Source organism: Chaetura pelagica, unplaced genomic scaffold (assembly GCF_000747805.2).
Source record: "Chaetura pelagica isolate M959 unplaced genomic scaffold, ChaPel_1.0 scaffold90, whole genome shotgun sequence".
Classification (NCBI taxonomy): Eukaryota; Metazoa; Chordata; class Aves; order Apodiformes; family Apodidae; genus Chaetura; species Chaetura pelagica.
Genome location: NW_009953496.1, coordinates 3,384,926 through 3,409,277, shown reverse-complemented (window position 1 = coordinate 3,409,277; position 24,352 = coordinate 3,384,926). Strand labels below are relative to the sequence as shown.

The 24,352-nt window shown below is 39.2% G+C and overlaps 1 protein-coding gene across 1 annotated transcript in view; it reads right to left on the bottom strand.

Annotated features, from left to right (window-relative positions):
- Positions 1 to 24,064, bottom strand: part of TRMT11 (tRNA methyltransferase 11 homolog (S. cerevisiae)) — a 29,211-nt gene extending 5,147 nt beyond the window's left edge. Inside the window, exons 1-12 of the mRNA XM_009999212.1 lie at positions 23,891 to 24,064; positions 21,240 to 21,305; positions 20,452 to 20,525; positions 19,197 to 19,278; positions 19,010 to 19,102; positions 17,815 to 17,949; positions 16,021 to 16,177; positions 11,990 to 12,070; positions 11,138 to 11,302; positions 9,812 to 9,884; positions 8,940 to 9,071; positions 5,474 to 5,594 (exon numbers count right to left, since the gene is read on the bottom strand). Of these exons, the coding sequence (XP_009997514.1) occupies positions 5,474 to 5,594; positions 8,940 to 9,071; positions 9,812 to 9,884; positions 11,138 to 11,302; positions 11,990 to 12,070; positions 16,021 to 16,177; positions 17,815 to 17,949; positions 19,010 to 19,102; positions 19,197 to 19,278; positions 20,452 to 20,525; positions 21,240 to 21,305; positions 23,891 to 24,064 (1,353 nt within the window). The remainder of the gene's footprint in view (positions 1 to 5,473; positions 5,595 to 8,939; positions 9,072 to 9,811; positions 9,885 to 11,137; positions 11,303 to 11,989; positions 12,071 to 16,020; positions 16,178 to 17,814; positions 17,950 to 19,009; positions 19,103 to 19,196; positions 19,279 to 20,451; positions 20,526 to 21,239; positions 21,306 to 23,890) is intronic.
- Positions 24,065 to 24,352: the final 288 nt, after the last annotated feature.

The window sequence follows — 24,352 nt, the reverse complement described above, 5'->3', positions numbered from 1 at the left end:
CCAGCCAAATAAGTACCATACATTTCTATAAGACAGCCAGCAGAGGAAAGAAATGTTACTTGGCAAAAGCTGAAATAATTCAGCGTAAGGAAATCAACAAGCCTCAGAAAAAAAAAAAAAAAAAGGCTAGATATGCTATTGTAAAGAAAGGGAACACCACACAACCCTACAGCTAAACACATTTAGTAAGCCCACCCCTTCTGAGAATAGCTGATCACCAGATAGAGATTCCCAAGAACCCTTGTAGTAATTATGCTGCAAGTTTTTGTACTCCAGTTTTCCTACTGATTAACTACTCACCAGTTAGTTGACATTTAAATAAAAAATAACTATGAGAATTCAGATAAAGGTGATGCAGGTTGAGAACTTTCAGTCTTATGCAACTGTATTTCTTAAGGCTTTGAAAAACAAACTGGCACAATGGAAGGCACATTTTTCATTTGATTCAGGCTGGAAGAATTGGTTTAAACCTCTGTGGAAGAATTGCTGGAGGTGACTTAGAAATTAAACTTATGTTCACATTTCAAGGAAAGACACAGCATTGAAGAAAGGTGGAATGCAGTTAATGTGCAATGACTTTGTACCATGATGATTCCCTAAGCTACCCTAGATGTTGGCAACATCAGGGGAACTTGGTGTGCTGACTCTAAGAGAAATTGCATGGAGGGTGGAGCGGAATGGAGACACCATGGCCAGGCTCTGTGGCAACAATGGGATTCAAAGGTACTGTGGAACAAATTGGCTGCACGTTTGATACCCTGGGCTAACAACATGTTACCTTTTGACAAAATACTGTCCTTTAGGTCAACTTTGTTCATTATAATATCATTATAACACCAAAACACACCTCCGTCTCAAATGTTACCTGCCTCCAAAGGTGCAACCACCCCTCACTGCGTTTGTGCTCTGAATGTTCTCTTGTCTACATCCTGAGAATTTTGCACCAATCATAATAAAGGTCTGTATGACTAGAGTCACTCAAGTAAGATGAAATAGTATAAAATGGTCTGAGAGGGTATGAATGCTAGGGAAGACACCATCGAAGGGACAACCCCATTCCCCTGACCACTGGAATCAGTCGACAGGCTGAGCCTCTCTTTCCCCCTCATACGGATGCCTTTGGGTAAGATCTGAACACTCGGCTATCCCAAGTGCATCCCCGGGAAACTCAGGAATCTCTATAGAGTTGCCTTATTACCCCACGTGTGTGTAATCCTGCTGTAGTAATCAATTTGCACGTGCTTTGCAGACAGTGAATTTATCACCAGCAATCTAAAAGAATTTGTGCATCTTGCTTCGATAAATTACACTGTTAATTAACCTGGCCAGAATAGTTCTTGAACATGACCAAATCCCTGAGTGTGGCCATGACAATTCACAGGTCACCAGGTAGCCAGTGCAGTATTAGTGCTGCATCCAGAGTTGTTAGAATCCAGTACAGGTATTGACACAACCGGAATGTTAATACCAAATTAGGCATGCATCAGGATCTAAGGTCAGCTGCTCCCAGCTCCTCCAACATCTAAGGGTAAGCTAGAGCACAAGGGTGTTTACTTCCTGCCAAAGTAACATCTAATTGGACATTACTCAGAATCTAAGCCTAGCTGCCCCTGGCCCCTCTGGTATCTGAGGACAAGCCAGAACACAAAGGGATTTATTTTCTGCCAAGCTGCTTTGCCCTTTAATGCAACAACCTCCACTGACCTACAACAGAAAACTGGACTCCTACTAGATCACAGCTGACAGACATTACCACACTAATCTACTGAGCCAACAGCCTCTTATTCTCCCACTACCAATGTATTTCAGTACTTACATATGAATGCCTACAGTCTTTGGAGAGCTAAACTTACAGTTTTACTGCTTAAAGAACCTCAAATCTTCACAGTTCAATGAGGGTAGACTCACACACAGTCCTGCCTGCTGTAACATAAATTAGGCAGTTTTATTTCAGGTTTAGAGAGTTACTGGGGAGATTCATATTCATTTAATACAAGAAGGGACATGAATATCCACAGAAAAAATAATACACTAGGCTAGTAAGCTCTCACCTCACTTCTGCTTTGTTCCTCTCCCATTCCACACCCCTTGTCTTCACTCCTCTAATTCTTTAGTTCTCTAATACTTCTGCCTGCAGAGTTTTAGAAGCCTAGAAATTGCTAGCTGTTTACTGCTAGTTGTCCTCTACAACAACTCCCATTATTCACTTCTATTATTATCACTATAATTTAAGATAGCAGAGGAGGGGATTTACTAATGATCATCATGGGTGTCCAAAAAAGGCCTTCAATGTTACAAAGCAAACAACTCTTCTGCTCATATTGTACACATGCTGGAAAAGTTTATTCACATCAACACCGTGTGGAAACTGAAAAGATTTCTTACTGAACAATTTCATCGTAAAATAGAACAAACTGGATGCTTACACGACTGTGAGCTATACACCAGGTTTTGTGATGTTTTTTAATCCAACATTTATGATCTTCATGCTTATGATTATCATAGATCAATACTTAAACTAGACACTTTTTACATTCACTTTGGTCTCCTTTATATTACAAGAACAACCAGATTGCACGACCAATTTCACATTCAGTATCTGATTGAATTTATCTTGAGTTAAGTGAAATAAAATTTGCTATGAAATCTGAAATTTATTATTGGTAGCAAACACTGGGGAAACCAAAGGACTGCACAACAACACTACATGATTTGTAAAATTTCTAAGTCACTTGTGAGTACACTACACTAAGCTAAATTAAAAGGCATTTTACATGTTTTAATGAGTGCCTTTCACAAACTCATTTAGTAAAGCAAGCAGTAACTGTTTGTAAACCTAAGTGCTTGTATATTCATAAAAATTTACTCTTATTTGGGAAAAACAGCCACAGCTCCAACTATTAAATGTTATGATCCTATATGATGAGTCAGAAGTATACAATTCAAAAGTTGATAAAGATATTAAGACAGTAAAAAACACATCCCAGGTAAGGAACACTGGGGTGGGGAAATCTTAGATAGTTTAGACACCAAACAGTAAGACCCTAAACCAAGTAGGCACTAACTAAGGAGTCAAGGTGTATTTTGTTATTTGGACGAGTTTTGTACCAACTTCAGAAACAGTACATGGGTTCTGGTATCTTTACACTACCTAAAAGACATGTGGAGTCCTGAGTGTAAGCAACTGCTGAGTTTTATCTAAGCAGTAAGCCTGCCAGCTAGACTCAGGTGTTCAGAGCTAAACATTTCCAGACATGGACCTGTCAAAGCATGTACTGAAGATCAAGTGGCGCACAAAACAAGAATAACAAACTATACCCATTTGCAGAAGGGTGGATACATTTTTTTAAATTAGAACATGTTATAATCAACAAGAGGACTTACAAGACATATATATGCCTGCAGGGCTATGATTTTATTGGCATAATGGAGACATGGTGGGATGATTTCTATGACTGGAGCATTGGATTGAAAGGATACAGGCTTTTTAGGAAGGACAAGCAGGGGAGGCAAGGAGGGGAAGTCACCCTCTATGTCAATGACCAGCTGGAGTGCAAGGAGGTCTGCCTGGGGATGGATGAGGAGCTGAAAGAAAGCTTACTGGTCAGGATTTAAGGGAGGACAAGGACAGGGGACATTACAGTGGGGGTCTGCTACAGGCCAACCAACCCAGAAGACTGAGAAGATGAGGCTCATTATAGACAGACAGGAGTAGCCTTACACTCACAAGCCCTGGTCCTCACAGTGGACTTGAGTCACCCAAGAGGTTTTCCTGAGAGCAGCCCTGAGGAGAAGGACTTAGGGTGTTGGATGATGAAAAGCTCAACATGAGCTGGCAATGTGCACTTGCAGCCCAGAAAGCCAACCATGTCCTGGGCTGCAACAAAAGTATGGCCAGCAGGTCAAGGGAGGTGGTTCTGTCCCTCTACTCAGCTCCCATTATATTCTACCTGGAGCACTGCATCCAGCTCTGAGGTCCCCCACTATAAGAAAGACATGGACCTGTTGGAGCAAGTCCTCAGGAGGGCCACAAAGATGATCAGAAGGCTGGAGCATCCCTTCCGTGAAGACAGGCTGAGTTAGGTTTGCTCAGATCCAGAGGGACCGGGGGGGGCCTCTTAGCAGCCTTCCAGTATTTGAAGGGGGCCCACAGGAAAGATGGGAAGGGACTTTTTACAAGGGCTTGTAGTGGGGTAATGTTTTCAAACAGAAAGAGGGTAGATTTGGTAGATTTAGGTTAGATACTAGGAAGAAACTGTTCACTGTGAGGGTGGTGAGACACTGCTATAGATTGCCCAGAGACACCGTGGATGCCCCCTCCCTGAGGCTAGATGAGTCTTTGAGTGACCTGGTCTAGAGGAAGATGTCCCTACCCATGGAAGGGGAGTTGGAACTAATGATCTTTAAGTTCCCTTCCCAACCAAACCATTCTACAATTCTATGATCCCACAGCAGCAATCATAAAACTCCTGCAGAAAACCTCCATGAACACTCTGAGGCACACATATTAAAAATTTTAATAATTTACCCTCTTGGTTCACTCTGGTGAAGTCGACAGCTCTGGCTCTGAACTCCACATACACTTGTTTTTTTTAAATTCAGGTGTTGCTTGAGAGTCTCCATCATCATTAGCATTATGAAACCAGTACTGAAACCCTGCTGTGTTATTAGTGCAAGCACCAGGTGGACACAGCAGTCTGACTGTATCTCCTGTCATTTAAAATAGCTCTTCCAACTGACAAGGAATGTACTAAAAACACTTGCCCACCATGCTTTGCATGTGTTTTTGCTAAGAATTTGCTTCACCTTCTTTTAGCATGCCTTCTAACAGTATAAGAAAGAAGCAGCAAGAAAAGAAAGGAGACTTGAATGCAACCCTCCCTGGTCTCAGTGCCTCAGAAGAGGCACTTACGTGTGTTTCAAAACAAAAAACAACATCCAGTGTGCTTCACTGTAGTTCTGTCACAGCTACATATTACTTTCAAAAGCTAAAAAGGTACCATTCTAAAAATGAAGTAACAGGATTGAATACATTAGACTTGTACTGTCAGACCCACAAAGGCATTTAGCATTTACTTGGGCACCAAATTACACTTTGGAATCAATGGGCATTTAGGCATCTAAGTATTTCTGTGGATGGGATTCACAGAATTCAGTTGTCCAAGAAAACCATATGCAACTTTCCCAAGTAACTATAAGTTCAAAGATCTCTTTCGCACTATTAAGCAGCTTGCTCAGGAAGAAAAGTTTATCAAAAACTGAGGATAAAAAGGAAAAGACAAAAACGAGAATGGTCCCTTAAATCACTATATAATTTATTTTTTAAAATGTGTAGTAATTTTACAAAAGCTCTAATTCTCAGCATTAAAAATTCAAGTGTCATAGAAATAAAGGTCAAATGCTCAACAGCACAAACTTTTCATGAATGCAATAGCTACTATTTCACACAATATAATCAAGTATTCAAGCTTACCTTGAATTCTTTCACTTTTTCCATGGTTATCAGGCGCCTTGATGTGTGGCTGGAAAGCATCTGCTCACAGTTGCTAATAAGTTTCAGGCAGGGGTGGCGGGGAATGATCTCTTCTGTATATCTGGAAGGAATAAACATTCATAGAGCAGTAAGCTCATGAACCGGTACACCTGCATCTGAAACAAAATTCCCACAGATCCTTCACAAAGTGGCTTATACTAGAAAGTTGCTATGCGTTTCAATCTGATAATGGAAAAAAGGATATTGGTGCTTCAGAGTTTTTACATCATATATTCCAGACTTCAAATATGTAGAATAAGTTAAAGCCTCACAGTAGAGAGAGCCAAACACATGTTTTCTGTATGTATTTACACAGTGTTAATGCATGCAAATAGGCCTGCTTGTATCATTTCAAGTAGAAAGTACCTCAGCCAATTAGGAGCAATAACTTGTCCAATCAGAAGCTATGATTTGAAAGATGTATTCTGCAGTCAACATACATAAGTTGCAGGAACAAGAGACTTAGGCTCTGGCTCCCTAAAAGCAGACCATTACACTTCAATTTCAACTTGTATTACACCAGCTGACAGTGACATTGCTGGACTTCAGGATTCGGTGTTACAAATTTATTGCACTGTAATTACTTTTTCTATGGGGAAGGAAAAAAAATCCATTATTTTTTCACATCAGATGGTAGCAACACTGGCTTGCAATTTAATCCTGTCTATAGACAGTTAGGAGTGTTTCAAACGTCCCCATCTTATAAGCATACTCTTTTCTATAAAAAGAGTTTTCTCTAGGTTGCTTTCAATCCTTCTATTTCTATCAATGCTGAAAGAGGAACTTAAGGATTTAAAAGCTTTGCATTGGATCAGAGGAGCAAGTAGTAGTGACCTAGCTAATAACATAAATATAAGATCAAGCATCCTTCCTATATACTGAAATACAGATCAGACATTTGATCTTAGTTTTTGTAATAAGTTTTCCTGTAACAGTTACTACAACATAATACAGAAAATGGTATATGGCATTGTCAGTGACTATGATTTCATATAGAATGGTTGCTAACATTATTCCCCAATGCTTGGCAGTTGACCAAGCCTGACCAGAGGTCGACCAACCCTCACCAGAAGCCAGACATTAAAAAGCAGAACTAAGCAATCTCCACACCTATCGGTTGAATTTAAACAAAGAAAGAGCTTTGTGTTTTTCCTGTAAAGAAGAGGATTTTCTGAATGCACTTCATGACATAAATGCATTGTTCTGGGAGAGAGGTCAAATTCAACCCAACTCCTTAGTTGGGTTAGCACCATCTAGGTGCTAATGGAAATCTTGACAATACCAAATACAGATCTGTAAATAGAAAAAACCCAAACAAACAAACAACTCAAGCAGTACTGCCTCTTTGCCTTGTTTCAAAACTTTCAGATTGTAAAACAATATTTCAGTCACTTCTCATATGTGAAACCAACTAAACACTTTTGCTAGGCAACATCAGAGCATGCTTTTGACAAAGGAGAATGAAAACAATTCTCAATTGGTTTTTCTATTACACAAGACTTTTGATGCATCAGGTACCACCAAACTGCCTCTCTCTCTCTTAAAAGGTAGGCACTCTGCCACAACATCTTAGAAGTTTCTCTTCATAACCACATAAAAGCCTGACTGCAAAGGAATTAGAAGAATTCAGACTCAACAATGATTTCAATGTCAGATTGAAAGAGTAAACTTTCTGCAAGATGCTATCTTGCAGAAGGACAGATGATTATCACTCTGTTAAGAAGCCTTGTCTGTTAGCATTAATGCATATATTACTACATTCTTTCAGGTAAAAATCTTTCAGAACATTATCAAATAAGAAATACAGTAGCAGTGGTTTAACAGACACCCATTTTAATATAGTATTGTTTTTAATTTAATGAAATATACAAGAATTTCAAGGAATAAATGGACCTGATGGCAGGTGCTTCCAAGGGATATTTTATAGGACAAAGTATTACTAGACAGTATCTTATCTTCCCCCCACATACTTGCTTAATGTTTCTTCCTGTGTACATCATTACAGCTGAAAATAAAGTCACCATGCTGATCTTCTGTGCTAATATAGTGACTTCAGTACTTCAACCTTCATTTTGTAAAATCAATTCTCAGGAGTATGTAAAAATTTACTTTTTAAAAGGAAACCCAAGTAGAGCTTGAGAGCACTGATGTCCCCAAAACAACAACTGAACTAGAACCAGAACGTGCAGTTCATAGTTACCTAATACTGCTCCACCAAGGAAACAGGCCCTTACCAATGTTCAACAAGCATATAAAAAGTGGTGGTTATCTTGAGAAACAGAATAAACTCAGTAATTTCAAGCAGTTTATTGACATGGAAATCTAAGAGTTCACAACCACACATGGTCTGTCAGAGTCAAGAGTGTATAAACAGGTATTTTGAACAAGTAGCTATAATACTTTTAATGATATTCATTCTTTTGCTTGCAAATAGTCTTACAAGAAAAAATGCCTAAGATACCAACTCTGTCACAAAAAAATAAATAAATATGCAAGCTACTAAGTTCACACTTCTGTTTCAGAAGTATGTAACAAAAATGGTTCCTTTTGATTTTCAAATTATCAAAAGAGCATGTGATAAATAAATGAGGATTGTCAAAATCTATCCAGAAACAACCACCACTTTATATATCAGTACAGTTTGACTGCACATAGAAACATATGACAATGTAGAAGCTACCTTCAGAGCACAAGATACTTAGAACCAATTACCATACATCAACTCCCCAATCTACTATGAAATGGTTTTGAATACAAACAAACAAAAAAATCCTTTCAAACCTACTCTTATAGATGGTGAAGTAAGGTATGCAAATACGTCTTTCCTTTTAAACCCAGTTTTAAACCCAGGCTGAAGTACTGAGCAGACAGCATCCTGCAGTCTCAGTCTCTGCTGGCCTCTCTTGTCCTTCAGACCACTGCTCCCCTACACTTCCTGTCCCTCACTGCCACCTCTTGGTCACTTGACTTTTGATTTCTCAGAGGAAACCTAAATTAGTAGTGCCAAACACAAAAGAGTCAAGAAAGTTCTCTTACAGGACCCTGTCATGGATCTCTAGCAACCACTCTGGTAGAAACACATATCAGTAAGAGCCTTGCTACTGCTACCTTAGAAATTTATCTACATCTTGAAAGTCTAAGTTTAAACCTCAACTCATTGGACACGCACTTGCTAGGACACATGAAAGATCTTTTCTTTTCGGTAACAGTCAGCAATTATCTCAACCCAAAACTCTTCTTTTAAAATCTGCTTCCCCTCATCTGAAGTTTTAAAATACAAAGTGTGAGCATTACTCTTAAGTGCCAGTGCTACAGGAGTTCCAGCTGCACCATGCCCCAAAGAAAGCACAGTGAGAACACAGCATCTGTTCTGACTTACTACATACCAAAAATCATGAATACATACTCAGGCCTGTAAATTGGTAGCCAGTAAACTAATCTTCCTCCCATCACCAGATATTCCGCCGCAAACTTCAATAGGTCAAAAAAGATGTCACTTAGATGGTAACTGGATGAAACGAAGATGTGATTTTCTGTGCTAGACAAAAAATTTACAAGTGTAAACATAAAAGCACAGATAAAACAGGTACATTTTTAATTAAAAAAAACCAAAACAACAAACAACAAAACAAAACCCAACAAAACAAATTAAAACAAAAAACCCTCAAACCACAAAATAGTGCTGAGATCTGCATAACTATCCAGGACAATCCAGGAGTACAGCTTCTATTATGAGAAATACGACTTTCCAAATTCCCTTATTGGCTGTTTAGACCATCATCTTCAGTACTTGTGGAAGAATCATAAGCACGCTGGGAATAGTTCTTTTGTGGATCATCTTTCTTAAGGGCAATTTAGAATAAAAAGCAGGAGACAATGAAGGCCAGGCAGTGGAGAAGCCATATGTGGCTGAAGAGAAAGGAGCAGTGAAAACCCAAGAGAGGAGGTTAAGGCAAAATAGAGATATCCCATTTTAGACTGATCGTGCAGTTTGCAGACACTTTCTGAGACAACTTTCTGAGAATAGAAAACAAGGTAACAGTGGCTCCCAGAAATGAGAAACAGGATTTGAAATCTGAACACATGCAAATGATAAGGAGAACAAAACCAAGGATTTCAGGAAGCGATATACTAGTTTTGTGAACAGAACATAAAGAGGTTTTCTCCTTCAATTATTATTACTAGATAGACAATCAAGAAACAATAAAGGATCTAAAACTGTGACTGGGTTTCCATTAAGACATTTACATTTGACAACAGGGAAGACAGATCACCTACCTTTTTTCAGCTGACTTAACTGTTTCCTTTTGTGAACCTGTTTTGCGAGTAGCTTCTCTGATACCATATGGTGCTACACAAAGCAAATGCATAATGCAGAGATGAGAACCTCTCCCATCCTCCAAATAACATGCAGTTATGTTACACCTACACAACAATGCACATACTGTGGCTTATACAAAGTTAAAAAACTAGATTTACAAAGTAAAAGTCAATAAGGGTCATTTCTTCAAGACCTATTATAAGTTTCTTGCTCCAAAAAGTTACTTTAAAACTGCTTCAAATAAAGCCCTTCAGCTGTAAGAGGCTTCCACCAAATGTTTGCTACACTACAAAGACAATACTTTTCTGTTTTGTTTATTAAAAGATATTCCTTACATTTCCAACATGTGACAAATAATCCCATTCTCTTTCTTCATCAGACACAAACATCTCCCCTATAGCACCCAGCTACCTTACTTCATGTTCAACACACTTGTTTTTGTGAGACTTGTTTCAGCATCATGAAAACACCAACATCACCATTTTGTAAACGCAGAAGTTGTGACAGAATTTGTAAGCTCAGTTCTTAGTCATATTAATATTCTACACTGTCTTATCACCAAGCAGGCAAAATAAAAACTAGTAGGCAATCCACAAAAAACAGTCACACTCCCTATTCCTAATTAATATGAATGCATCATCATAAGAGCCAGCACTAGAGATCAAAAAATGCTGTATCAAGGTCTTTTATTTATTCCCTTATCCTCTACTCCCTCTCATGCATGTCAAATGGTGTTAAGTACATAGGTTTCTAAAAAAGACGAGGATCCTTTCAAATCACTAGTGCTTCTAGTAGTTAAGTGTATCAGAAACGCATTAAAATTTCTCTTTGGAACCACTCCAACAAACAGTTAACAAGACTCCAGAAGTCCACAAGAGCTGCATGGCAGATTCCCGTGTGCTGTATATTGCACCAGTCCTATCAACAGCATGGACCATTCTTATAAGAAGTCTCCAGGCATCAATGAAGTTATGCCTTTTACTGAATGAGACCTCTTCAAAGGATGACTTTCAGCCCTATTGATTTTTACTGGCAAGCATAATATTCTCTTCATGGAAGACAGTATTATGGCTGGCTCTGTTACACACTTCTAAACTACCATTAAAATAAATGCAGAGATGTCAATGCAGGTCCAGTTTTCACAGTGCTGCTCTCAACAGTCATATTCTGTAATATGGATACTGCAGATCTGAGCACTCATCAAGACATTCACGTACATAGGCATAGACAGAGGCAATCATATTTTAGTCATTGTTACTAGGCAATAAAAAGCATTCACTTACGATCTGTAATAATGGCATCAAACAGCATCCCTTTTCGCCATATTGGTCGTGAAGAATCAGAAACTAGTGCATCAAGGTAATATTTCTCTAACCCATACTGTCGCAGATTAGCTCTGATATTTTCATCCGGTCCTCTCCATTTCTGGTTCTTTCTGCTTGCCTTGCCTGGGTGGGGGGGAGAAGGGGAGCATGGAATGGGAAAAAAGCACAGGCAACAACAAACTATTTAATAGGAAAAGCTTTCATATACTCTATCCTTTATTTTAAAGAAAAATAATTAAATATCACATGCAAAACCAGAGTTCAGGCCCTGCCTTATTCTACTCACTGTCACAAGTATTTGCAATAAACTTCACAAGTAGTGAGGAACAATGGAAATACATGATTAAAGCTCTGCTGCACCATCTGCACAGGGTGTCACAGAACACATTTATAAAAAATGTGGGTTTGTAATATATTCTCACTATCCGTTGCTCCTGATCTTGTCCAATAAGTCAGATATTATTTGTACTGCCATTTTTTAGAGAAGTAAGAAAGGGATTAGACTTCCTGGGTTAGGTTATGAGATGCTTCCTACCTCACAGACTAAGAAAGCACACAGCTGTTGTAATTATTATTTGGAACTTTGTTTTGGTTTTCCAAAATTCCTTTTATTAAATATTTCCTGCTTAAAAAAATAAGAAAGTAGCTTAGCTAAAACACGTGTAAATTGGTCAGTAAAAATCAGCATGAACATATAAATCCTCTGAAGATTAATGCTGCTTTAAAATCCATTAAGTATCATCTGCTACCATCAGTATTCTTTAAATTCCAAAGAGTAAGATTTCAGTGGCTTAGAGATATGTAACATACCTAATCCATGGATTGTGTTGTAATCGATATCAGTACCACACACATATGCACCAAAGTGTGCTGAGGAGATTAGAAGGCCACCTATAAAGGGGAGATAAGGGGGAAAGTATAAACGACTGTCATAAATATTATTCCATATTAGGATTTTTCACTCAGGAACTTCAGGAGATTACACCAGTAGCACACTAGACACAAAGCTAGACACAAGTAATAAAAAATAATAAAAAAAATAAAATAAATTAGCAACCAGTTAGAATCACTATGCAATTATAATCAGAGTGCCTTGTCTGCAGTGCTTGATCTTCCTTATCTTCCTATGTGACTCCTTATCTCTATAGACTGTTTTTAGGAGTTTGTTTATGGTTTGCTGTATTTCAAGGTGATAAGATCCTTTAATCATTACAAGAATCAAAACTTTTGATTCTACTTTGCAAGCAGCAGAATTTCAAATTGTTTTCAAACAATTAAAAAACTTGGCACCAAACAAATGGCAATTGTCCTGTGTCTGTTCTCAAAGTCCTTAACTATACCAAAAATCAAACATGTATAATGTGGCCATTCCCTGACTAAGAAGCAATGGTCAAGAACCTTGTAAATTTTAATGTCTTCAATGTAAAGAATGACACTAAAAAAAGTTTTCATGATTGTTTGGCAGTGTGAAAGCAATAAATTATATGGTTTTTTCTGTGAACACGCTCCCTGTTTTGTCTGTGTATCTACTAGTGCTCTCATCCTGCAACAAAACTAATTTTTTTTCATCACTGCTATTGTGATCTGCTTTCCTAATAAAAAACAAAACAATCCACAAACAATAGAAACCTACCAAAAAACGTGTGATACCCCCTTGAAACTGGGCAATGGTTGAACAGCCCGCAGACAAGATCAAAGCATCTTATCTCCCTAACAGCTTCCAAATGAAAAAAAAAGGAGGGACAGCAGAAGACTACCAAAGAGCTGCACTGAGCTGCTAAAAAGAAGCTGCATAGCTCACAGAATGGTTTAAAACAGAACACTGGCTGCAAACAAGGCTGTGAACCCCACACTGCTGATGTCAACTGCTAATGGATACAAACAGTCCTGCTAAAATAAAGGGGAGGATTGCTGCAGGACAGAGTTGAGATGTTCCTGCTTATTGTAAGAGGTTGGACCAGATGACCTTTAAGGGTTCTTCCAACCCAAGACATTTCTATGATTCTATGACCAGCACAGGGAGCAAGGCACTAGCTGGCTGTGCAGGTCACACCAGTTCTCTCATTCTTCAGGAGCCTGGAGAGGAGCATCCCAAAGGGCCTCACTGCCCTGTGCCACCCACTCAGGACCAACAAAACCCTAACACACACTGTGTGCACAGGATAAAGATCCAATCTCAGGGCACTAGAAAACTTCTACATCCTACGCTAATGAACTCTCACAAAACTGAAGGTGAGAGAGAAAGAAAAAATTTCCTCTGCTTTTTTCTAGTGAAATGGATCAGGGAAAAGCAAGGTTACTCACCCCAAAGGAGTCACCCATTTCCCTTCTCGGCTGCAATCCCTCAGAACAGATGGGCAGTAACTCCAGAGGGTCAAGAGAAATTTAGCTAGCCCTGACCCCAAGTATGGCATACCACCCAGTCCTATAAAAAAGGAAGAAGAAAGTACTTTGCCCATCTAAGAATGTTTTTAATAACAGGGAGGGGGAAAAAGTTAGGAAAACATGAACTCACAACTTTTAATAAATCTCAGCTGGTACTATGTCATTTGTATTCACAAAGGTGCATGAGTATTTAAATACTCTAATATGGCCAGTCCTTTGACCTACTATATCAAACAGACGTATACAAAGGGTTAATTGGAGAATCATTGTGCCCCCTGATGACTATTAGCAGAATGAGGATGGCACAGAACATCGTGCCTTTCTATTCCCCATCTCTTCAGCCCAGATGAGGGTCTGGTCATGCCACTGTTCTTCAGGATGTCAAAAAAAAAAATAATTCCTGTCATTTGCAATTATGCAGTATCGCAAATTGTCAAGGGGAATGTAGGGGCAAACATCTTCCAAAGGTACAAACAATAAGCTTACTGAGGAAACCAGAACAGACTGTCTAGAAGATAGTACAAAGTACTCAGGTAAAAGTCTCAATTTATTTTTTCAGAAACCTCTAAACTTCCCTCTGCCCAACACTGAGGAACGAATATCTAACAGTTCATGGAAGTTATACTTTACAACCCAAAACAATAACCTGGCCATTCCAATTCTGCTATTTGTAAAAGAGGAATCAAGTCTACTGAACCAATGTGGTCAAAAGCACTTTTCACTCCAAGGACAAATTCCAGTTGTTCACTCTAACACTAATGCGAAAGACAAACAAATACCCGTCTGCAAGGCTGTTTTAAGTTGTTACTATTTACCTTTTCAGCATAAAAAACAGGAAGAAACCAAACCAACTAAAGCTGCACCAAGAAACATGAACTGCAGATTCTTCAAAGTACTGCTCAAATCCTGAATGTATGATTTTTCCAAACCCATCAGCTCAAACCCAGTGCATCACTCTCAACTCTGAAATACTTCCCAAAACTCCAGGGCACTCTCGCACTGACAACCTCGAAAATCCTCTAAAGGACCTCAAGTGACTACACAAATTGCTGGTGTTATCTCACCAAGAGTAGGTGCAAAAGTCAGTGTTTAGTTGTTTAGTCAGAAACACACTTTACTGACAAATGGTGTGCCACTCAGGATCTCCAGTGTCTCTAGGTACCTTTTTTACAGATGTCTCATGCCATAAAACCATAAAAATCACAATGTGAATAATCAGGTAATTTGGGGAAAACTTGGTGTATGCTACACTTTTGAATTGAAACATGACTTAAGATTTACCTTGAAATTCTACAGCTGTGCCACTCCTGTATGATTTTTCTTCCTCTAACTTCACCCTTACTTTTTTTTTTTCCTTAATTTTCACTCCCAATACAATGAATGGTCTCCAAGAACTTTTTGTGATTTAGGTTTAGCAGATTTTTGTAAAAAGACACTAAACCATAGACACTGAAATAAACCAAACTGCTTAGAGATGAAGCAGCAGCATTTCCTCAATTGCAAGGAATACAAGCACAAGGAGGAGGAGGAAGTTTCATAAGGCATTATGATGTACACAAAAAACCATGTCATGTATGAAAAAAAAAATAACTGAGACAAAAACATACAGCACAGTGAAGCCCTGTGTTTCTGAAAATATATCCCTGGCCTGTTTTCTATGGTACAGAGAAAACATGCCAATAAGGATTTGTCCTACTAGTGACCCTGTAGTGTTGTCTTTTCTCTTCAATTTATCTGCAGTGATTTCTGCAGTGAATTCTCTTCATCCTTCCATTAATGTATTTTTAATTGTATGCACCTCACGTGGTCTTATTAATCCAACGTGAGGAAAAGCCAGACACAAAAAACCTGACACAGTAGACCTCCCATTTCACCTAAAAAACAGCCGAGTTCCCCCTAGGTAAAAAGTACTTCCATGTCACAGTCATCCGTGGAATAAAAGCTCCCCCTCCTGGCTTAACTAAGAAAAGTTCAGCTGAGAGAAAATACATGCTATGAACAGTATTATCCTGAAGACACCCCACAATGGGACATGGTTGAATGCTATGACCTAACTATTGCTATGTTATATTCCCAGAAGCACCTTCAGCACCTCCAAAAATGCTGCTTCTTGTAACATTCTGAAAGCGGCTGCAGGGAGTGCTCTAGCCAAATTTCAGCTCTTAAGTCACTTTGGATCTTACGCAGTCCATGACATGCATGAGTTGGTGTTTGAGCCACGTTACATAAAATAATACAGTGAAGACAAACTTGTCAGGCGCTTACATCTTCTGAAGTTAGCCACCTTCCCCCAAAATCCCTCTTAAGTGAACAAAACATTAATTTTACATTCAGCATTTTGCTTTTGGTATAATCTCAAATCTCAGACAAGCACCTAAAGATGCTGTGCCAGGTAAAAGTGTGGTGCAGTAACAGTCTCCCAGTTTTTCCCACCAGTAGAAAAAAGATATATATACCTGTTCCAACAAATGGGTCATATACAACATCATTGGGTTTTACTCTCCCATGGTTTGCCATAATGAAAGACAAACAAGCATCCATGCTAGTATTTCCAATAAAGTGTCTCTTCTTTACACTGTAGGACTCAATAAGTTCTCTTTGGCCATCTGCAATCTGTTGAAACATTCAAAATCACTGTCAGGTCTTAGATACAAGATATAAACAGAGAGGTGAACAGACTTGCCTAAGTGACACCATCCACCAAGCAGGTAACTCTTCATTTCATAACACATTACTTTGCTTTCTGCTGTCTGAAAAGATAACAGACTTCTTCCCAAGCAACAGATATCTGAGTTCAATAGACAGATATCAAAAAACATACAAACAATTTAGAGGGAAAATTCTTCTGAAGAAGTATTGCTATTATTAGAGGTATCAGAAAAACAATTCCTGGCCATTGAGAGTTAAAAAGAATTTTGCATGATGAGGAGCAGAAATGCAACTTAACACGTGCATGCATAGACATACACATGCTTGAAGTCACACAGAATTTCCATCTTCACTGGCTTTTCTGTCACGCTCAAAATCTAAATTTAGGATAGCATTGACAGATCAGAATTTACTGGAAAAACAAACAAAGACCAAATGCTAACATTTTTACATCTGACTTCTAAAGTATGTTGAAGATGACCACAGCAGTCTGGAAGAAAACATATTCAAAAGCTCTTCCAACACTATCCCCCAGCTCTGGTCAACATCAGTATTCCTGGGTAAACAAACACACTTGCTTATTTTTTTTCAGGTTGGTTTACTCGTTTTTAAACACTTTAGGAATCCAGCACAGATGGAAAACCAGCTGCAATGTTTTGCAGTACTGCTACGACTCAGGATGCTTTCACATTTATCACAGACATGGAGAACATTCACAGGTGCAAACAGATCACCCAGATCTCCAACTTGCCTGTGTGCAGCCCCTGACCACAGCTGTACAACCTCAGCAGTGGTTCTCTCCCCTTCCAGCTGCCCCTGACCCAAGACATTGCACATGCATACTCCCATCAGTGGCTGGTGCAATTCTGGAAGATGTCCTATGGGAAGCCACTTTTTCCTCACAAGAAATAAAAGACCAGGTTTCCTCAAGGAATCCTACTAATGTAACAGATTTAGAGTGCATACACTCAACAGGCTACAAATTTTGCAGCAAAAACCTCAGATGACAAGCTCCAGACAGTTTCTGAATGTGGTTCCTACTGTACAGCACTGCACTGTCAACATCCCTCTGGGTGAGCATCCACCTGTGGGCTGAATCCATTGAAGTACAAATTTGGCCTATGCTTTTCAGATCAGGCTGCACCTTTTTCTGGAGCTGCCTGTCAAGACAACTTGAAGAATTTAAAGAACTCTCCAGTGGGGCTGATGCAATTCAGCAGGGTCACAGGACATCTTACAGTTCCTGTGTATCTTTCTTTGTGTTTAAGACAAGCTGCTGGTGCTTTTAGCTCTATCTGGGGCCACAATAATGGAATACACCACCAAGATGTGCAGTCTCACTGCTGTGTTGAGTTCCTTCAGTGGAGGGCAAGATAAGGTGTGATCCCAGACACAACATCAAATTTTCCACCTCTAAATTGCTCAATTAACCTGATTTCTCCTAGTCACAATAAGGACTTTTAAGACTTGCAGCAAAAGATTCTGCCATAATTATATTGTCTACATCAATTAAAACTCAACACAATTTTTTACATCTAAATTGAAGAACACTTTCCTGAAAATACAAGCTCCTAAAAACTGAAGCAAGTGTACTCACGCACCCATCTACCAAAATACACATATAAAGGCTCTTCTGGTACATTATTAGGATTCATTCCATAATCTTCCAAAATCCAGAAGATGTGTTCTGGGTTCTTTAAATTTACTTTTCCTTTGAATGGCAGAAATTCAAGAGCCTATACAATAAAGAAAAACAGAGTAAAAAATAACAGGGTCAAATTTTTGGAATATGCACCCCACAAAATAAAAAAAGAAACAAACCAAAAAACAAACCATAATGCCACTTGTGAAAAACAACAGTTTGCTTCTAAAACTACATTCTCAGTTTTATTTTTTGGTTTTTTGTTTTGTTTTGTTTTTATTTTTGAAATGCCTTTCTTGTGAATAAAAATAGCTCAAATTATTAAGGATTAGAAATTGGGAACGGTAACATTTTTTATTAACTGAACAGAACCTGACTTGACAGGAAAGGAACTGTGTATATTAATTATGCAATTTTCAGGTTACAGGAACAACACTGATGATAAACAATGGGACTTAAAATGTCAGTAATGTGCAGCTACACCAATTTACATATGCAGCATTACCCCATGTACACAAAAACTGAACAAACAGGAAAGGGTAGCTAGCATTAGTACAGGTAATATCAGACCCTGTAAATAAAGTAAATATGATAAAGAGCTGCTAAAAATAGAATGTGGAAGAGCACAAATTAACAGTAATTAGAAAAACTTCCTAATTAAAACACTGATACAGCTAGGAGAGCACAAGTGCAGTCAGTAGTGTAAGGACAGATCAGGAAATCAGTGCACAAACCACAGCTTGCAACTCAAGTCACCAGAATGGCTTTTTCCACATTCTCCAAGAATAAATGCCTAACATGGAGATCAAGCAACAGACTTTCTAAAGATCCAGCACTTAACTCTAGCCATTTAATCTTATTGTTTTGGGAAAGAAGCTTCAGTTGTCTAAGCACACTGGGCTGAAATCAGCCAGGATGTTTGTCTTTGTATGACTTACATGGTCTATTTAGGAAAAAAAAAACACAACAAAGCAATGAATTCTGAGGAGAACGTTGAAGCAAAGACCTCATTTAGAGCTGATAAGGCATAAGCTGTAAATTGCTTTAAGATCTTCAGGAAGCCCAAACTGAAATACACTGCAGACAGCACTGACAGCATGGAAAACACTAATAGATTAAATTAGACATTAACGTTTTCTTAAACTTCTACTTACATCTATCTTTTCTATTTTCTGTGCTTGGGTCAGTGTTTTATTAAATGTATGAATATGTACTTTGTAAGTAGAGTCTGCCTGTAGATATGGAAGCTGAAAAAAAGGCAAAGGCACTTTCATTAGTACAACTGCAGTGCAATTCAGTGTAATTAAGGAACCATATTATCCAGATTCTGTGCATGCATACCATCTTCTCCATTGGGTAGTTCATCAAAGATGCAAAGAGCTCTCCTGTAGATCTTCCGTGACCCCACAGTTCAAATATAGACCTGAAATTACAAAGTTTTTTTTAGAGTATAGTCATACAAAGGGGGGGAAATGCCTTGCACGTATTTATGCCTCTTAACCCCACAAAATACTAGGGAGATCTTATACAGGTAAATGTATGCTTTAGAGCTCCTAATATTCATAAGCACTGCAATGGAGATGCTCTAGCAATCTTATTCTAAAATTAACATCTCCCCACAACCAATAGTAGACCAGGAAAAACAGTGAGCCAGTTATGCTTTCTACATAAAATAAAAATACATAAGTTGAAAGAACATGATGTATGGAACATCTGCAAGCTGTTTAGTTGTGTTTTACCTCCTCAGTTGCCTAGAACTGCTTTTTGAAGAGCACTAATTTTTTTCCCAATTGGAAACATACCATCATAAGCAGAATTATGCATACACGCATTTTTTTTTTAGGCAAGAGTGTACAACCCAAGTTATTATAGGTAAAACTAACTATCTGACACAAGAAACACTCGATAGGGACCATGCAATGCTCTGTAGAGGTGCCCAAACTAACCCTGAAGCGGACAGCACAGATACCCCAAATAGTCAGAGCGTCATACTACAGCTGCACTGCTGCTCCTCCAGAACCATGCCTCCAAGGCCTGGTTCTTGGCATAGCATCTCTCAAGCCTCACTGGAAAATATGTTATGCAGACACCTCTACAAAGGGCCAAGGGCCACTGGAACAATCACTGTTCGGATATACCTGCGCTCTTGAATTGTCAATAAGGATCTCTGCCGCAGCACTCTGGGCTGAGGGTTCAGACAGCAGCACAAGGAGGGCGACACCAGCAATCACTGGTTTTACCTTCCAAACTTGATTTTCAATATTTATGTACCACTGTTTTTACCTTTTAATTCCATACACATTTTGAAACGAGCCACTAGCTACACATTACTCAAGGCAACTAAAACATTAGTAACACTACAAGTACTGGCTCTTCAGTGAAGAGCACAGTTTCAAGATGCTGCATTGATCATACTCTAAGTAAAGAACAGGCCTGCTGCATCATCAGTCCTAGGGGCTCCAGCAATGTCTTCTCAATTCTAAAGGTAATCAGATGTTAATGTGTTTTTTTTAACATTCTATACAAATACAACATTTGCCACAATACAGCAGAATAATTTTGCATCACCCATGTTATAAGATTTTTCACCTCTTACTTTGCACATACTGTCCGTTTCATTAGTCCTCTTGCCATCTCTTCTGAGGGAATATTAAGAATCCAAAATGGAGACTGCAATAAAGAGAGGGTAAGTGATGCAAATACACAGCTGGAGTATATCACATGAAATACACAACTACACTATTTGGTTCTAAAAACACAGAACATGCATGCTGAAGATACAAAGAAAAGTCTGATAACTACAGAGAACATGAGAATAAAACATTTAATTTGAGATGAAACTGTATACTCAGCTTAAATATCTGAGAAATTTTATTAGGCATTTCACTTTGCCACCATATCTTTGACTGCGTATTGTTTGTTTACGCCTCTCTAGATTGGTAATCCTCAAAAGACTCAAAACCATCTCTTTACACACAAATAGTAGCTAAAACCCCATAACGTTCTCTGTCTAAGCATTGCGAGCAGAATCATGCAGCTTCTCAGCTTCACTCATCCTGATACGCTGCCTCATCGATTTAGAGGCAAACACCAAATTCAAACTGCTGCTGAATGTTTTCCTGGTTCGGCTACACTGGAAGGAGAGTCTCCCAGCAGATGGCACTGTTTCTTTTCACACTGGTAAACGAAGACATCCTTAGGTGCACTTTGTGCATCTTTTCTCAGTCTGAGTCTTACTGAAGTCGAGAATTGCTCAGGTTCGGAAGACACCTCATGTTCCTAAGAAACTTCAAAATTTATTCAGCTACCCACATTTAATAAAAATACTGTAAAGAAGATAATTGCATGCAATGCACTCAAGTAAAAGATTTGGTCTGCACTTACATTTACATGAATTTCCTGTTTACCACTGAACTGCCCACCATAAAGTGAAAGCAAAGATGTTATTTCCTAAAACAAAAACATACAGGTCAAGCTTTAGAAGCATTAACTAATTTATTTTTTTATTTAATTTATTTAAAATAAAAAAGAGTGAAGCAAGTTTTTGGAAAGTGGTAATTTCAGAGTTAGAGCAGTACACCATAAATTTTATTGCAGACAGTAACCTCCATAGGGATTCTGAACAAAATCTTACAGAAGACAACAGAAGAAAGAGTGGCATTTACTACTGGTTTTCTGTGGGAGCTGGCAACAAAATATTCAGGGAAATTGTGTGGATAGGGGAGAACTTCACAACTAAATTCAGCTTGTATTAAAAAACAACTTTCTCAGAGTTCAGCTGCAAAAGAACAAGCTACGAATAGTTTATGAAATGTTGTACAATAACAGCAAGTTCAGTCATCAAATCCCACTGTTTTTCACTTTTCTCTTTCATTGAAATCTTTGCTGGTCTAGCCTATGCTCTCACAACAATATTCCTCTTAAAATATTATTTTACTTACTCTTAAAATATTTTTCTGATTAATTAAAAGTAAAACTAATGCATCACAAGTAACACTCTGACCAAGGACCAGGCCTAGCACTCACTATCAACCCCTTTTCTGTTACCTCTCTGCTTTACAGGTACCTCAACAGTTTTCTTCAGTAGGTGTCTTTTCCAGAATAAACTATATCAGAAGCTGTAAACTGAAAACAGCAAATCTCCAAGAAACAAGGTAGTAAGTAATAACTAAAGCCCACCCACCCTAAAAATGATGTTCAACTGAGAGATACAACATTGGAGACGTTTCTCATGCAGCCTCTTTGCTAGAGAGGACAAACTGCAGCCTGTGAACGTTACTGGCAAAAGAACAAAAAAGCAAATTTTTATACTGCTTTAGATTTGAACTGAGTGGTTAAATAAAAAGATTACCATGAAGCATCCCCAGAAAAGGAGAAAAAAATTAAATCCCTACCTAACACTAGCACGCCTTTGGTGGGACACTACCCCATTAATTTCCATCTTCCACTTACGTGAAAATGACATAAGAAACACTGGGAAAAACGGGGTTTACTCCAGGAAAACACAAGTCTATGCATATCAACTTCACTGTATAGTCCTGGGACAACAAAAGCACCAGACATTTTATACATGAATCATGGGCGTCCCCACACACTGCCAGTAATATTACCTACGGGAAAATGACAAGAATGAGCAGTAGAAAAAGATGGCCTGTGAGGAAAGGCTTGGAGAAAATGAGATCATGATGTCTACATATGCTAAAGACTGCTGTGACAAAGGCAAGCAAACTGTTTTCAATGTTTACTTCTAAGGAAACTAGAGGACTAGGTTCAGATCACACCAGTGCTCTGGATGAGAGGTTGGGAATATCTTTCCAAGAGTAAAGACAGTGAAGCAATTGAACAGATCTGCCTGAAGAGATCGACAAGAAAACATTTGACATGCATCAATCTGTCCATTAGAGACACCCTGTGCTGCAAAACAGGATGTATGAAAGTCACCCCTCAGTATCCGGCCTAATCAGAGAAAATTTTTTCCAATCACAGGGACACAGAATGACAGAACTGTCAGAGTTGGAAGGGACCTCTAGAGATCATCTAGTCCAACTCCCCCGCTAAAGCAGGATCAATGCTGGGAGGGGTACCATGCAGCCATGGTTCTAGTACGTGCATTTCCAGAAGATGCTCTTTAAGGCTTTTTTAGTTTTCATTTGAAGATCTGAGCTGCGTGTGTCCATGTACACAGCAAGCAGTGTGGGTAGCACATTTGCTACTGCAACAGCACGTGCACTCTCAGGAGTATGTTTCCCAGTGTGTCTGAAGACGCAAGCAGCTTATTGAATGCAAACTACGAAACACAGAACTTTATTCTACAGACACTTAGCAACAAACGTGGGCTTCAACAAACACCTTCAGCTGTGATCCAGCACCACCACCAGAAGAAAAGCAGTCCTCTGGTATCCCATACGCAGGTGTGGTACAGATGGAGATCAGGCAGCTGATCTGGCTGAAAAATCTCTCCTTCCTTGTTTTGTTAATTTCTCAGACAAATCAGGTCCCTAACACAGCTCATCACAAAGCCAAACATATGTGTGAACAGTCATCAGAACACAAGGGAAATGGAATTGCTGTCTTCAGCAGTTACATAAACCAAGTGCAACTACAACCTTGCTGAAAAAAGAAAAACTATGTTACATATATATTGTCTTTTTCTTACTTCAACTGATGACCTTGCCTAAAAATAAATTGGGCTGATCATAAATAAACTCATGTTCCAGTCCCACAAAGCAGACAATAAAAAACAACGCACAAAATAAAGGTCTAATTGAAAATAAGGAAAATAAATTATGCCATAATATTTTAAAATATTTATGTGTAATGATGACCAACCAATTCTAAAAAAATCACCTGGCATTTCAGCAGCATTTTAAAAACACTAACAAATTCTGCAACCGCCTGGCACGAATGCACCCGTGACAAGCGGAGAGCAGCTGGGGAGGCAGGGCTCTCACACCTGACCCGCGGCCGCCCTGCTGCAGAAGCGGGTCAGCTCTCTCCGATCCCGCTGTGGCCAGCGCGGCAGGAGCCCTCCTGACCGCGTGGGAAGACACACTCAGAATTAAAGGCCAAAAGCGAGCAGAGTCCTCGCTGCCACCAGCACGAGGCGGAGGGACCAGGCCACCCGCCAAGGCCTCAGAGACCCCCGCTCCATCCAAGCACACGTGCAGGCCCCAGCACTTCCGAGAAAGACCCTCTCTTGCCACTCTCATGTCTCCCCCGGGAAAACGAGGATCTCTGCCTTCTCCACGCACACCTGGGGCAGGGAGGGCCCTGCCTGTGGCCAGGGCTGCACCCACCTTTTAGGTTCCCGCTCCGCACTGGGGGATGCGCTCACAGAGCGGTTTAAACTGAAAATTCACCAAAACAGGCCCTAAGACCCTTCCTGAAGGACCTTCTAAGGACATTCCTCAAGGACACATTTCCACAAACCCACTTTTTTCCTTCCAGTCTCCACTGCTCTTCCGGAGCGCCGGGTACTTTGCCGACAACCTCTCCCG